General features: G+C 35.0%; 3 protein-coding genes across 4 annotated transcripts; 2 read left to right on the forward strand and 1 right to left on the reverse strand.

Moving 5' to 3' along the window:
- On the forward strand, positions 1 to 3,216 carry LOC109800846 (ras-related protein Rab7). The gene is made up of 7 exons (XM_020361748.3): positions 1 to 253; positions 569 to 595; positions 736 to 835; positions 1,885 to 2,031; positions 2,128 to 2,208; positions 2,295 to 2,440; positions 2,909 to 3,216. The coding sequence occupies exons 1-7, from the start codon at positions 201 to 203 to the stop codon at positions 2,973 to 2,975; spliced, it is 621 nt and encodes a 206-aa protein (XP_020217337.1). The 5' UTR covers positions 1 to 200; the 3' UTR covers positions 2,976 to 3,216.
- A 1,257-nt stretch (positions 3,217 to 4,473) lies between these two features.
- Positions 4,474 to 10,745, reverse strand: CHB3 (DNA-binding family protein). Of its 2 annotated transcripts, none has more exons than XM_020360962.3 (8): positions 10,169 to 10,745; positions 8,956 to 9,488; positions 7,659 to 8,309; positions 6,709 to 6,875; positions 5,858 to 6,609; positions 5,474 to 5,670; positions 4,943 to 5,388; positions 4,474 to 4,854 (listed from the first exon to the last, which is right to left on the reverse strand). In XM_020360962.3, exons 1-7 carry the CDS (start codon positions 10,695 to 10,697, stop codon positions 5,014 to 5,016), a joined length of 3,204 nt encoding a protein of 1,067 aa, XP_020216551.2. In that variant the 5' UTR covers positions 10,698 to 10,745; the 3' UTR covers positions 4,474 to 4,854; positions 4,943 to 5,013. The 2 variants fall into 2 exon arrangements, with proteins under 2 accessions (XP_020216551.2, XP_020216550.2); XM_020360961.3 differs by having other exon boundaries at positions 4,474 to 4,869; positions 10,169 to 10,744.
- Positions 10,746 to 14,407: 3,662 nt separating this feature from the next.
- Positions 14,408 to 15,414, forward strand: LOC145950763 (uncharacterized). The gene is made up of 2 exons (XM_083062462.1): positions 14,408 to 14,537; positions 14,636 to 15,414. Exons 1-2 carry the CDS (start codon positions 14,408 to 14,410, stop codon positions 15,412 to 15,414), a joined length of 909 nt encoding a protein of 302 aa, XP_082918588.1.
- The last annotated feature ends 811 nt before the right edge of the window (positions 15,415 to 16,225 follow it).

The following is a 16,225-nucleotide window of genomic DNA, read 5'->3' on the forward strand; positions in this document are numbered from 1 at the left end:
GCTGTGAGACGGGGGAATATTCGGAAATAGAGAGAGAAAGGACGGTTGCATTTGCATTTGCATAGAGAGAGAGAGAGAGAGAGAGAGAGCGCAGGAAGGTGCAGAGCAAAGGGGAGCGCAAGCGCTTAGTCAACACAGAAAGCGTTTAACTCTTTTTCTTTTATTTTCTTTCATTTCTTTCTTTCTCCGATCGCATCGCCATGCCTTCTCGAAGAAGAACTCTCTTGAAAGTCATCATTCTCGGTGACAGCGGGTTCGTTTCTCTCTCTCTCTAGGGTTTACTTCTCAGTTCTCACACAGATCTCTTCTCCCTTCGCGCTTTCCAACCACTTTCTCAACTCTCACTTCAATTATTCCATTCCGCTTATTCCTTTTCTCACTTAATTGGACGATATTGTCAAAATTATTTATGCTTCTCTTCGGATCGCAAGAACCGTGCCTTCTGTTACTTTAATCTATTGCTCAATTGCAATCCTGCTTACTTGATTTACGCCTTGCAGAGATTTACTGTTTCTACCGTTTATTTTCTCTTTTGAAAACACTCTGTAATGTTGTTGATGCTTCGCAGGGTGGGGAAGACGTCGTTGATGAACCAGTATCCTTCGCTTTCTGTCTGGAAACGCCGTCTGCATTGCTTCTTACTTTAATCTTCGATGCAATTTGTTTCCGTCTTGTGTGCAGGTTAGGTATTTTGGATATGGAAACTGCGTGTTTTCCCTAACGTGTGTATTTTAGATATGTGAATAAGAAGTTTAGTAATCAGTACAAGGCGACTATTGGAGCGGATTTTTTAACCAAGGAAGTGCAATTTGAGGATAGGCTTTTCACCTTACAGGTTTGTGAATAGTGTTTAGCTTGTTTTTTGCAATGCGTGCTTGGACCTTAAGATTGGGGTAACATGATGGATGTTTTGGAGGGGGGGAGGGTTAGCAGATACTGATTCTGTTGGAGTCTCGTATTTACTCTCTATGATACTAAATTTTACGGACGAATTCACAGATACTAATTTTACCTTGAATAAGAAGTTATGCTCTGATTTTACGGATGAATTCTTGGGTTTTATTAGCCTCCTTAATGAATGGGGTTGTGCACTTGTGCATGTTGAGTTTGCATGATATAAGCACAAGGAACAAATCATGGAATTGCCGAAGCATCACATATATGTCCACATCAATTCCCCCCCCCCCCCCCCCCCCTTGCCTAGTAGTTTCTTGGATTAAGTTTTTTTTTTTTGTTCCTTATAATGTTGGAATGTCTAAGAGTGTGTTTGGAAATCTGTTACTTTCAACTTAATGCTAATCCAGCACTCTCATTGCCTTTTCCATTTATGCATTGGAATGTGTAAAACCTCCGTTTAACAGCAATCAAAAGGGTTTTAAACACAGTCTAAACTGTTTTGCAACATGTAGTTTCTTGAATTTTGTGGAAATGGTCTTGTGAATGGGTTGTAGATAGTGCTAGGTGCTGTTTCCTGTCATTTCTGAGAAACCAATTATCCTGTTGTTGATTTCATGTCATCATTATAGTATGTCTTGTACATGTGACAGTAGCAATCTTAACGTGGACTTCATAGTATACAAAAAAATGGGTATTGTTAGTTGTAAGCAGTAACATTCAGCATCTTTTGTCTATGCCATATAGATTGAATGTAATGGGATAGAGAAATGATTCCTAGATTTCTAATGACTAATGCCTAAATTGTTCTGTTGTTCTCTTAAGTGCCTTTATGGCATCTTCCTAGTTGAAGATTGTGATTTGCAAGCAACAAATGTCATCATATTACAGTCTGGAATTATTTTACATCTCATTTTTATTTGTCTTTTTAAAGTTTTAAGTTACAATAGTAAAAAGTTTCATTAATTTCTGTATTCTTAAACTTTACAGATTTGGGATACAGCTGGCCAAGAAAGATTCCAAAGCCTTGGAGTTGCTTTCTACCGTGGTGCTGATTGCTGTGTTCTTGTATATGATGTTAATTCAATGAAGTCGTTTGACAACCTTAACAACTGGAGGGAGGAATTTCTTATTCAAGTATGCTTTTATTCCTCTCTATGGAAATTTTCTCAATTTTATTTATTATCGCAAGCAATTTTATACAAACTTTAAGATTTGCGATCACTTTTGCAGGCAAGTCCTTCAGATCCAGAGAATTTTCCTTTTGTTGTCATAGGAAACAAAATAGACATTGATGGTGGGAACAGCAGAGTGGTAAATTTTATCCCCTTAAGTTTGTGATTCAATGTTTCTTTTCTCTTTCTCTAAATGTGTGAACACAACTAAGTTTTTGTGGACAGGTTTCAGAAAAGAAGGCACGGGCTTGGTGTGCATCAAAAGGAAATATCCCATATTTTGAGACATCTGCCAAAGAAGGTATTAATGTTGAAGAAGCATTCCAATGCATAGCAAAGAATGCCCTGAAAAGTGGAGAAGAGGAAGAATTGTAAGTTCTTAAACCTGGGCATCTCTTCTTTCATATTTATGAACTGACCAACTGAATACACTAAGGCACAAAATACAATGAGTTAGATCTCTCAGATTATGATTAATGTTTTCTTATTGAGACAAGTCATTTGTTATGTTATAACTTATAACTAAAAAAAAGGTTTATGGGCATACATTATTAATTGCAAGCTGATATTGTTTGCAAAGTGCATGTTACTGTTTTTTTTAGAGTACTAAAATGGGACATTTTTTTAAATAATCTTGAAAGTTAAGACACAATTACAACTGCTTCAAGAATTAGTATTGGAGATGTTTGTCTATATAATTTCGATTGGTTACTGGTGTGTATTTCAGTTGCAGTATTTCTTGATGATCTTAATATTTGAGACTTGAATTATTCATTCCAATGATATTGATATTTCGTTTTGGGTTTTGTTCTCCTTGTGGTAATCCGTGATTATTGAAGATACCTGCCAGACACAATTGATGTTGGAAACAGCAGTCAGCCACGGGCAACAGGATGTGAGTGCTGAATATATAGGTTTTCTCTTCAATACAAATAAAGTACATTACTTCAAAATGATTTTACCGTGCTTAGTCATTGCTGTCTATGAGGCGTCATTGTACATTAGTGTTTGCTCAAGAAACAAATTGGTTCAATGCTGTACGTTGGGTGCTTGTTTGGTTTGTGATAATCGATCATATCAGTTGTTCTACATGTATGCTGTTCCGATATTGTGAAAGAATCAGTGTAAGATCTTTCTGAAGTTTTAATTTCTTTGTTTCTTTCGTACTCGACATCAACAGTAATTTGTACGTCTATTTTCGTTACACTACAATTTCAGTGATCGACTTTTTCAACACGGTAGTTTGCGATGATTCTTCACGAGTTGATCAGTAATCTCTTGGAAGTATTGAAACCTCGAGATGGTGATTTTCTATAAAATAAAATAGAAGCTACATGGTGTTGACCTGCATATTTTCCGACCGTTATAGTACGAACTATACGTAATGCACTATTATTTTCGTTCGATAATTTTATATTTGGGATTAAGCTTTCTCGTGTTTTTATAAATTATGCCTGCCGTGGATTTTCTCTGGGATTGGAAAAAAATTGGCGAAGGCAAAGTGGAAAAGATCCTTCTGTATAATTACGGCCAATAGTGACCTACCAGGTAAAATATTTTTTTCCCGACATGAAAAATAACTGAATGAAATTCGCACAAAAAGAGACTGGGAAACAAAACAGAAAAGAATAGTCACTAGTTATAAGTATCTGCTTCTTGGTTGACATATAAACCTGCAAGCAACAAAGAATACAAACTAGAGCATAACCTACGAAATCGGAGAAGAAATTAGGAAACCCAATAGTTCTATGATTATATACATCTCATGTCATTGGTTTTTAAATTTGATACTTGAATTTATATTTTAAAATTTTAATATAAGTAAATGCCGAGTAATTTTTTTAATTTTTAATTTTAAATATTTTTGTGATATATAGTGTTTGTAAATTAATTGTTTAGTTTATTTTTATTTTTAATCATGATTTTTACTAAATTTAAAATGAAAACATATCTTGTAAGTACTTATGTAATAATACATCTAAACGTAGAAATCTTATAAAATTTTAAACACTTATAACATAATATAGTAAACCTAGTAAATACAAAACTTAATTAAAGCTATTATACCAATCAGGCCTTAAATGAAAGTTTAATAAAATGATCAATTTAAGTTCATCAAAAACTACATATAAAAGGAAATAAAAAGATAAAATTAATTAATTTATTCTTTTGAAAGTTAAAATTAATTTATCCATCATTTAAGAATATTTTCTCATTTAACTCGTTTAAAAAATTATTTTAACTTGTCGTAAACTAATTTATTGTTTGTCAAAAATAAAAATAAAAATAAAAAAAAGCCAATTCATTTTTGTTTTTTTTTTCCTTATAAAATGCTTATTGAAAAATTAATTTTAAGTGTTTTACATCAAAACTCATAGAAGGCATCAACAAAGATCCTCTAAAATCCACCGAAAAGGGAGATGTGAATGAATACAAAGAAATACCATACACAGCACAGCCAATTCTTGATCATTGCCAGACTACTATATATTCTTTATGAAGTCATCCAAATTTCAATATGCTTTCATCCAATAATTTAGTGAATAGCATTGAAGTTAGAGGATCGAACGCGCACATTTTGCACAACTATCCACTTGTTTTAAGTCAAACACCTCAAATAAATTTCAAAAAATCGCTCTACAGATTCAAATATATCAGTAAACTTCCGTCCGCTCATCTCCTGCTGCTCCTTATAACGGGGAAAGGATGAACTTCCAATCCAATATTCTGCTCACCGAATTCCCAACACTTGTCAATTTGGAGTTAGTCCTAACCAGCACTTCACCTTTGAAAGAATTGACTGGATCAAATGACCATGGGTTAATAATAATGTGAGCAAAAGGAAAATCAACAAAATGAGAATGCATACTCACATTGTCACAAGATGGCGAGAGATCAGTAAGTATTAAGACAACAACTTCTTTTCCATATATGTACTCGACATTTATTTTGTCCCAACAGAAGAAAGCTTTTCCTGGTTAGATGGTCGAACTGAATTTCCTGCTGCAGTTGAAGATGCTAATGGGTTTTGAAGAGTAGTAGCCACAGTGCCTGCAGGTCTAGAGATTAGTGGCCTTTGAGGATTCATCATCATTTGTGGTCTTGGGAATGAGTTTGCAATATTCGTAGGAATTCTACTGGTTGGTACAGATGGTGGTACACCTCTAGATGAGGAAGCTGGTAAACCAAGCCGTGAGGCAATTATCAAAGCACGCTCATGATAAAGCTTATGTCGTGATCTCTCTACATGCTCCCTTGCCCTCATCACCACATTCTCCACATCATTGAAAAATGCCAACTTTGTTTCCAACTTGTGTAACTGCAAGTAGACAGAATTTACCAAGAAAGTCAGGAGAAAAACATGAATACAATGCAATAAGACCTTTACCAGGCCATGAGATTACCTGCTTTTCTATCAACAAGGAAGTAAGATGTCGGATTTGGTCCTCTTCCTGATTTGCTAGAAGTTTTGCTTTTACTGCTGCTGCAGCAAGTGTAGAAACTGCAGCACGTTTCAGTTTCTCAAAATTACTATCCTGTTTAGTATTCATACCATCGTCTTCCACTTTTGCTCCATTATCAGCATGATCTTTACCTGACCCTGTATGTTGATTTTATTCACGTTTGTGGATTAAAATAGGAATATCTAAAAAGACTTCTCAATTATTGAGTTAGACCTTAATTGCCTCTGGTAAATCTCTAAATACATTTTATGAATAACTACAGCATTTCTTCTTCCCTTTCTTTTCTGTGTATGTGTGTGGAGAGAGAGAGAGAGAGAGAGAGACCTGTATTTGAACCATTTTCAGCACCAGAATTTGATCTAACTGGATTTGAAGGTGACATCACATCTACATCTTTTTCGGTCCCATTACATTGGGATGATTTTGATGCAATTAGTGGCTGAGAGTCAATCTTTTCCGATGGCAAGGAATTAGAAACTCCATCAACATCCATTACTGAGTTTGCTGTTTCTAGTGATTCACAAACTGGATTTGTAGATTCTGAATTTTCAGGCTTGCTCTTAGCTGGGGGAACAGAATCAGAAACCACCTCGACATTTTTTGATGTCTCTAATGGCTTTGAATGCTCTCCTGGTGAACTGGATTTAATTGACTGACGGGGTTCTTTCTTCTCTGGTGGAAGAGAATCAGAGGCATGTCCATCCTTTACAGAATGGGAAGGTTCTTCAATTGAAGTTCCCGCCTGAGCCTTGTCAGAACTAGGTGGAATTTCAGCCTTGGAAGTTGAAACACCTGAATTTTGCCGAGTGCCTGGTGCTTGATCATTGGGTAGCTTTGCATTGTTGGGATCATTACAATTGTCAGGCCCACATTCATGATTAATCTTTGCTTGCTCTTTTGAGGAAATTGTTTTTTCTGAAGCTCCATCATCTGTAGAAGCTGGTTGTCCCTTGTCTTCTGAAGCATTACTTTCAATGTTCATATTATTTTGATCGTTTGGCAAATCTTTATCATCCAACATCGGTTTATCTTGTTTTACATTTACTTCAACCTGATCTCCCTCACTTTTAGAATCCCTATAACCCATTCAGACACAACATTGTGAGTCCCGATCAACAACAACTGGACTAGCTATGGAGCTACAAAAATGAAAACTCTCCATATAAATCACATACCTCTCAGAACTAGTATGTTCCTTCTTATTGTCTGGTGGACCTTCTAGAAGAAAGCAACACCTTGCAGCAAGCTCGGTGCCAGGAGAATTTCTTGACATGGATTTTATAGAGCTATGAGCTGAAGCAACAGCCACATCAGAACCCACCAAGTGTGCAAGGAAAGTTGCCTATCGAAGAAAGCAACATAATATTACTTAGAAGAGGGAATGTGTTGGACTGAAAACATGGAAAATATATACATGAAATGACACAAGTTAAGAGAAAGATAGTATATAATGTAGTAATCATTATTTAACAGTGTAATAACACAAGCAATTTTGCAAGGCTTGTCATCTGCAAGGGACAGTCATGACATAATTCCCAACCAGCCTAACAGACTATGAAGCACCAACTCTGTCATGGCACATATGTATTATATATAATTAACATGACAAAAATGTAAATTGAGAATTAAGATTTATATTTTCACCATCAAAGTTGTTGAGCTGTACAATTTTTATGACAATAACCCTTAGAAGAAGAACCATATCACTTAAAAGTCAAAACAACTAGTAATTCCTATGAAAATAAGTCTTGCAATGTTTATGAATAAGTTGACTTTTTAAATCTTTTATAATAAGGTGTTGGCTCATGTCTAAGTTGTGTTGGAAAGGTATACGAGTTATGTCAAAGAGGTTTCTAGGCTGTGTTGGAAAGGTGTCCGAACCAAAAAAATAATCATAATAGTTGTAATGCAGTAGAGAAGTGTCGAACGCCTGTCCGAAATGTGCCAAACACACCAACACGGTATTCTATTCATGTCTGTGCTTTATAGGTATCAGACTTACAGGTAAATATAATAATGAATTCAAAATTATTGTTCTGAAGATAGGAGAGTTATATTAAATAATTCAAACTAGAAATATCTAGAATCAAGTGTTACTGTTCACACACCAAAGTATATAACTTACCAGTGCCATGACAGGATTACCCACTTCAGCAAATGAAGAAGGGCCTTCAGGTCCAGGAGAATAACCAACTGCTGCAAATGCTTCCTTAAGAGCATTTATAGCACAGTCATTGCCTGCTTCCTGATCAAACTTCACCTTAGCAGCTTCTTCTGATTTAGATGTTCCCTCGCTAGCTTTCTCATCACTGCCTTGTAACTTTGGAGTCTCCTCCTGATTCACATTCACTTCAACATCTTCAGCCTTGGAAGCTTTATCATGGTCTTTGATGCCATCATTAGTATCATTCTCAACACATTCTGAAGCATCCTTGTCCATAGATGAGTCATTGTTTGTGGCAACTGGATCCACAGTTTCTTTACAACCAGCATCAACATCATCACCACAATCAACAAAGGTATCCTCAATGGGCATTTGAACAAAGTGCAATATGCACTGAGCTTTTGTTTTCGTTCCAACATGTTCTGCAATTTCATTCCAATTTTCTTTATAAAGTTCTAATGCTTCAAGGAGCAAAAGGGTCTCTTGATCAGTCCATTTTCCACCATTAACCCCTGCAACTTCAGCTGGTTCCATGAGTATAAAGTCCAATGAAGACATGCCAGAGCCAAATCTTCTATTACTAAAGCAGTCGGTACATAGGTCAAAATCTGCCTGTCAGACACATCACAGAATTGATAAAATATACAACATGAAGTGGAAAAGCAAATTAAATAATCATGCACAACCACATTCCAGCATTGTATTAGTGATAATTCAACTAAGAGTGAACAGTTAAGCAGCCTGCTGCTAAGTAAATTACAGAAACCATTACACCCAAAAATCAAACAATGACCTTTTAAATCAGCAAACACCTGGCCTCTGTACATGAATGATTCATTTGTAAGTTCACTAGTATTTGAAAATGTTTCAACTTTCAAAAACTGACTGTAGTTGTTTCACTGCTCTAGAAATGTTCCTTTATGGTTGCCATTTAACAAAAAAAATTATTTTGAAAAATCTAATTCATTTCAGAAAAAATTGTAAATTGATTCCATATCATCAAACAACAAAGGTAATCAACAGAAAACATTTTTTAAAAACAACATTAAAATGCGTTAATAATTTAACTCCTCACTGAAAGAATGGGATAAACTACCAACATACCAACCAACGGAAACAATGCTACAACTTTTATAAGAACACAAGTTTGGGACAAGATTGCATCGAGTAGTATACGAGGAATAATAGATAACTATATTTAAAGTTAACCATATCATCAGCATATCAATTGATCACTTATTCAGTTATAGATATCAACCTGCTTCTGGCAATGGTAACGTTTGCGAGAACAATCAGCAGAACAAGAGTTGCAATGGTACTCAAGCATCTCAACTGCTGGCCCCTCTTGTTTCACCAACTCTTCAGTAATTGTGGACTCTGGAAACAAGCCAGAGGTCGTAGCTGGAGTCATTTGGCTAGACCTTTGAACAGGAGGGCGTAATTGAAGAGTTTCAAAGTGATATAATTTTTCAAGCAAAGAATTCTTTTCTGCTTCCCCATCATCAGCGGCAGTGACCGCAGCAGAATCCATTGAAGGGAATGGGTGGAAGTTAATTAAACCCCAGTAGTCCAAAAACTCCATTACCTCTTGTCTAGCATCCAAGTCTCCAACATTAAGCTCTGACATATCTTTCAATTCAATTTGAATGTTTGGATTTGAATGAAATTTCTTCATTATCCAATTCCGTATCTCCATGTATACATCAGGAGTCCGATTTTCAGTTTTGTCATTAAAGAAAGAAGGCAACATTCGCTTCTCAATTGAATGGATATGTGACCATGAAAACCAACCTGAAATTGCACCAATGGAAAAATGGGTAATTTCGGGAATTTTTTTTACCTTTGAGTGAAAACTTAAAATAAGTTTCTTGCAATTAAATATTGATCCAATGGTAAATCAACCATTGGGAGAAGTTATGCATCAAGCATTTGCATAACAGTATTACTAGTACCCTACTAGAAAACAGAAGCATTCTACTCACAAGTTACAACTACACGATAAAAAGATAGTACTTACACTGCAGTCTATTAAGGCAGGGAAAACAATATTGAAAAGATAATTCACTAGTTGAATAACACTTTGCTAAGTCACATTAGGCGAAGGTTAGCTTGGCCTAGTTAAATTTCAGATGTTAGAACAACCACACACAATCCCCCACATCAACCCTCTTCTAATGTAATTTAGAAAAACACCCGAGTCTTCAAACAACTACACATACTGAGGGTAACGTAATTTAAATAGCAAAAACCAGTGGAATCAGGAACAAGAGAAAACTGCAAATGGTAAAAACATAACCGGACATAACCTTTCATGCACAATTTAAGCCGAATCACTCGTTCATTGCAGAACATCAACTGAGAAAGAATCGCATAAAATCAAAGACACAATGTGTTTCACACTATTCACTGCAATTGAAGCCCTAAAGCTAACCGCAAGCAATTAGGGTTTCAGAAAAGGCCCAATATCTCACCGCAATGAGTGGGAACCACGTGCGCATTGGCACCGCGAGATCTGATAGCTTCGAATTGAGCTTCAATCGCAGCCTCGAGAGTCTCCCACTCGCTCTCCTTCTTGAGCTGCTCCGCCAGCGCGGCGGAGTCGGAGGAGTGGGCGAGGGCGGAGTGTTTCACGGCGGAAGGAGAGGAAGCGGCGGCTCCGGCGGAAGAGGAGGCGGCGGCGGCGAGGTTGCTAGGGGTTTGGCGAGCCCTAGTGAGGGGGCCATTGTGGAGGGGAAGAGGGTGGAGAGGCGAGGCCTTGGCGCGTTTGGAGGGCGCGGAGGAGGAACCGGAGGCGCTGAGGGCGGAGGACTTCCTCTTGCTGGCTCCGGCGCGGCGGCGAGACGATGCGGGCTCCGATGCCGGCGAATCGGCGGCGGAGGGAGCGGCGTCGCGGCGTTTCTCCTCCATCGAGACGAGAAGGAGAAAGAGAAAGAGAGAGGCGTTAGGGAAAAAAAAAATATTTGGTTTAGTGTAACTGTGCTGCGCTTTTCTTCCGAACATATACCTACGTCATCTCATCTCAATTCACAACAAACCCTTCTTATGCTTCCCCACTCCCTAGTCCCTATGCCTATGCATTTCTCTATTCCATATTATCATTTACACTCTTCATCTTCACTATAAATTAATAACTAACAATCTCTTAACAAAATTGTTAAAATAGCCATATTACTTTTATATATTTGTTAGGAGTTCAATTTCTAGTTATAAAGAAGGAGAATCCATTCTTTACATCTATAAACAAATTAGTCTCTAATTATTATTGTCTATAAATCAAAATTTAAAAAATTCTTTAATTAATATATATTAAGTAATTAACATTTTCATCTTATAATATGAGGTGAGAGAATGAGGTAGGATTTTTTCTTCTTCTAGTATTCTAATTGGTGACAGACCTCTTACTAATCATGCAAATAAGAATGGTACAAAGCTCATTTCATTTTGTGTCAAGTTGATTGGGAACCTCTACTTGTTCTAAAGGAAAGAGAGATTTCTTTTGAGTGTAATCTTTTAAAAGTAGAGTTGGCTGGTGGTAATCCTTTACCATCTAAAATTTGTATGAATGATAATTACTTTAAAGAATTGTGTGAACTATGGCTAGGAATCCTAATTATCAACCTGTTGGAAAAAAGTATTAAATATCCAATGTTGTCTAAATTGTGATTTTGGAAGCCTAATCAGGGTTTTGATTGAAGGTGTGTGGGGCACAAATATTTTATGGACAATTTGATTCATCGAAAGATTACTAAAAAGTGATGAATGGAGTTCCATGGATGATTTTTTACTATTACTTGATAAATTAGACATGGTTGCTAATGTTTATTGTAGAGGCTGAGACTATTGATAGCACACTTGTTGGATTAGATTTCCTAGTTTAAAAAAGATGTACTATGATGAGTTTTATTTTGGGGCTAGCTCTGTCTTTAACAAGCCAATTAAGGTTAATTCCAACATGTTTAAAGCAAATAAGGGAAGATTTACATGTGTTTGTGTATAATTAATCTCCAAAAACATGTTTTTGGTAGAGTTAATATTTGTTGCCATTGGTACCATGTAGAGTATGAAGGCATGCACTTGTTGTGTTGTTGTGATCATTGAAGAAAGGGTTGCCTTGTGAAACTATGAAAAAAAACACGAGAATCACTTAATGGTAATACTCAAATAGGAGACATTTCATAAGGTAACAATACATTAATTGTGGGACTTGACAATGAAAGTCAATTACCTAATATATCGAGTAATAATGACTTGGATATTAATGGTAAGAAGAAGCAAGTTGATACAAATGGAGATTGAGACAAAGTGCAATGTAGGAAAAAAAAAGAAACTATAAATAACAATAAGAGAATTTTAATAATGAACAATTTAATTATAGTTTTAATATGCACCAATAGCCAAACAATTTTGGTGACATTAATTTGAAGGTAATGAAGACATTTAATGCCCATGATTCAACCAATAATGAGAACAATTGTTCATATCATTGTGCGCAAGACCTAAAGAGAAAAAGTCTTTGTAATGACTCTTTGCAACTTGTAGTGCATGTTAAACAATCTCCCCTAGGTAAGTAACAAATTTGGACATCCAATACCATGCAATCATGTACAACCCTAGTATCAATATTATCATACTTGACTCAAAATGATTGGTTGAGTCAACAACTAGTCACATATTAGATTAAATATGCTTTTGGACAGGTGTGAACCAATTTGACTCGAGCAAATTTGAATGAAGACATTTCCAAATTTTTTCATAAAAATGTTAGATTTAGTGTATAATTGAAATAAACTAAGTCCTCTAGGCTATTAACAAAAACTTTAACCATTGATAATATATATATATAATAATAATAAACCAATTCATGTGGTTTATCTGATAACCCACTAAATCAGTAATATATTGTTTAGGCATATGTTTAATAATGCCATGCACGAAACTTGTGTAGAGTGCACTTTGATCGTTGTCTTTTTATTGTACACTTGAAAGAGTATAGTGTCACCAAGCATGAGCATTCTTGGAGATTTCTTGTTGTTTGGTCTCACAGTGAGGACTTTCATGATGTGGTGAAGGAAATATTGGATAAATCCATAACAAAATGTTTTCAAAAAAGTAACAAGGGTTAGATCTCCAATCTCGGCCTTAACTAACATTTTCATCAATATTTTTTGCATGAAAAATAAAAGTGGAGGGGAGACTTAGAGGTATCCAATAGAAAATGGATACTAAACAGGGATAAACATGGATTAGGTTGAGTCACACTTATCCTTATCCTTACCAAATCCAATTTTTTTTACTGTACTATTTTTTATAATTCAAACTCAGTTTGATTAAAACTTGAAAATATATTGGACAACGTCAAATCGACTTGACTTGAATATAATACATTAACTTTAACACAATGTATAGTTAAGTGACAAAATAAAAGAAGTACAAAACTTAACTCAAGGTATATTTTATAATAAATATTTCAAATAAGCAATTTCATTATAAAAATAATATAATATAAAAAAATAACTTAATCATTTTTTATTCTAAATGCACACAATTAAAAAAAAAATTGAGACAACACTATATATAAATTGGGTTGAAAGACCTTAAAAATAATATAAATCTAACCTAAAAAAAATGCATTGAGTCCAATTTCAAAGGTCAAACCCATCAAATCAACTTTGGAATGGATTTAAATCAAATGTCTTCACTCTAACTAAGGAGATCTTGTATCACCTTATCTATTTGTCACTTGCATGAAAAACTTTCTATGTATATTAAGCAATTGGTGGATTATGGAATTTGTCAACCCAATTCTATCTCAAGTGGTGACTCAAGCATCTCACATATTTTTCTCTATATATGGTATCCTTTAATTTTATAAGGAAAATGAAACTCAAGTTCATTGTTGATCCATTGACAAGTGTACTAATGTCAACTTAAACCCTTTAGCTACTTCATTATGAAGAAATCAAATTCGTCCAAGTCCTTGAATTTTCACTTAAGCGAATTAAGGGTGAGAGAAACTTCCAATACATAGCAAAATTCGTTAAAGCCTTTTTATTTTTTTCTTAATCTCTTTTGAATTGACTTAAATTCTCCCAAATTTACTTTAGACCTTTTGAAGCAGTGACTAATCTTCAATTTTGTAGTTTGACTTAAGCCTTTTTGGATTAACTTGAGAAACAAAGTTTCTTCAAAAAAATATTCTACAACCTTTCAATTCTCTTCTCTCCTTTTACATTTTTTCTTTCCTCTCGTCCTACAAATATATAGTCATGATTAATTACTAAAATTGATTACTAAATCAAAAGATTGGATCTTGATTTAAAAAAATAATTTACAAATATATATATGAGAATTTTTTACATATACTGATATTTAACAATTATTATTTCTACTATATAATTACTTTTATTAATAATATCAAAAGTGAGTATTTTAAATTTAACATATTAATATTAGATTTTAAAAAAAAGTTATACAAAGTTATTAAAGAGGTTATAAAGATTCAACGAAGATTCCTTTGGAATGGTGTGAAGGAGAGTTCAAAAATTTGTTGGGTTAGGTGGGATCAAGTCTGCAAGCCTACAAAGGAGGGAGGATTGGGGGTGAAGAATATTGAATGGTTTAATATAAGCTTATTGGGAAAATGGGTGTGGCGGGGTTTGAAAAGTCCTAAGTCTCTTTGGTCTCAAATTTTATCAGCACGTTATGGTTGTATGTCTATTCTTTTGAGGTCTCATGTGGTTCATCCAAAAGCTTCGGATTGGTGGAAGGATTTGGCCCTTGTGTGTCAACAAGCGAATGCATGGTTGGATAATAACTTCTTGAGAGTCGTTGGAGATGGAGGTTCGGTGCGTTTTTGGCATGATAGATGGGTGGGCGGGGTTATTTTGAGTGAGACTTTTCCTCGTTTGTACTCTTTGGCGAAAAAAAACAATCAACAGTTGGTGAAAATGGACTGTTTGTGGAAGGAGGGTGGCAGTGGGAATTTCAGTGGCGGAGACGTTTGATACTTCAACGGGAAAAAGAGTGGGAAAATGAATTAGCAGAATTAGTTGGTGGGGTGGAGTTGCAGTCAAATATACCCGATATGTGGCTATGGAAATGTGATCCATCAAAGGCTTTTACTGTAAAATCAGCATATTTTTGGCTGCATTCCTTTTTTTCTGCAGGGAATGTTTTGGAGAAAATTTTAAAACAAAGTTTTCGATGCATTTGGAAGGTAAAAGCTCCAAAGAAAACTATTGTTTTTGCTTGGCAATTATTGTTGAATTCACTACCAGTTCGAGCAAGTTTAGCAAGGCGTGGTATTCCTGTTAGTAATGTTTTTTGCGCTTTATGTAATAATGAGGCAGAGAACGTTTGTCATCTTTTCTTACACTGCAGAATTTCATGTAAAATCTGGTATTTGGTTCTTCGTTGGCTTGGTATTTCAGCGTGCTTACCTAATGCTTTGGATGAATTATTGCTAAGTATGGATGGATTTGCATGTGTGAAGAAGCAAGGAAGGATATTCACAACTATTTGGATTTCTGTTATATGGAGTTTATGGCTTCTTAGGAACCGTATTATTTTTAATGATGGGGTGTTGGATATAATGGAAATTGTGGAGGCCATTAAATATCGATCTTGGAAATGGTTGTCTGTGGATTTGAAGAGAGATCAATTATTGTATGTTAATTGGCTTATGGATCCTATTTCTTGTATCAAGTGTGTATCCTAGTTCTGTAATTTGTAAACAGGGTGGAGTAGCATAACACTATTCGTAACTTTTTCTATTTCTCAACATTTCTGTATTTGGGTTTGGCACCCCTAGTGCCTCCTTAATACAAATTTCTCTTAGCTGATAAAAAAAAAAAAAAAAAAATTTATAGACGAGAAAGAGTATCAATCTTTGGCAAATATATAAAAGGAAGAAACGAGAAATGGTGGTGAGTGGTGTGAAGGATGGCAAAAGAAAAAGCAAAGAGGATAATGAGAGGACAAAATTAGCAATAGTATTGAGATGAAATCATGGATAATTAATCATGTGCTGTCATGGCCAAATACTGTAGGCAATATTACAAATTCCTTTGCTGTGATATAAGTGATGACAATGATTTCACGTGGATAATAATAATGTAGTTGAAATCTGGATTCCTCTTCCACTAAAACCAAGTTCAGTCAAAGATTCTTTATTTAATAACCTTGGCAGTTGCCACATTTAGCAACTGAAATCAAGCAAAGGAGTACATGTTAGTTTGTTGTCAAATCTGAACTGCCTTTAACAATGAGTCAAATTATTACGAGTGAAGTGATTGGTTTATTTTATAAAGTTTATTCTAAAGACAACTCCATTCACAACTAAATTCTTCTTGCTGGTAAGTATTGGAAAATGGATGCCTTCAGTATAATTTATTATTATATATTGTTTGAAAATTAAAATGGGTAAAAGATTTTTTCGAAAATAATTTTTAATTAATTTAACCCTAAAATTTATCTGTTCGTCCCAATATCAATATAATGCTGATATGATATCTCTTGGCCATTTTCTA

Source organism: Cajanus cajan, chromosome 8, assembly GCF_000230855.2.
Source record: "Cajanus cajan strain Asha chromosome 8, NIPB_CcT2T_4, whole genome shotgun sequence".
In the NCBI taxonomy this organism is placed as follows: domain Eukaryota; kingdom Viridiplantae; phylum Streptophyta; class Magnoliopsida; order Fabales; family Fabaceae; genus Cajanus; species Cajanus cajan.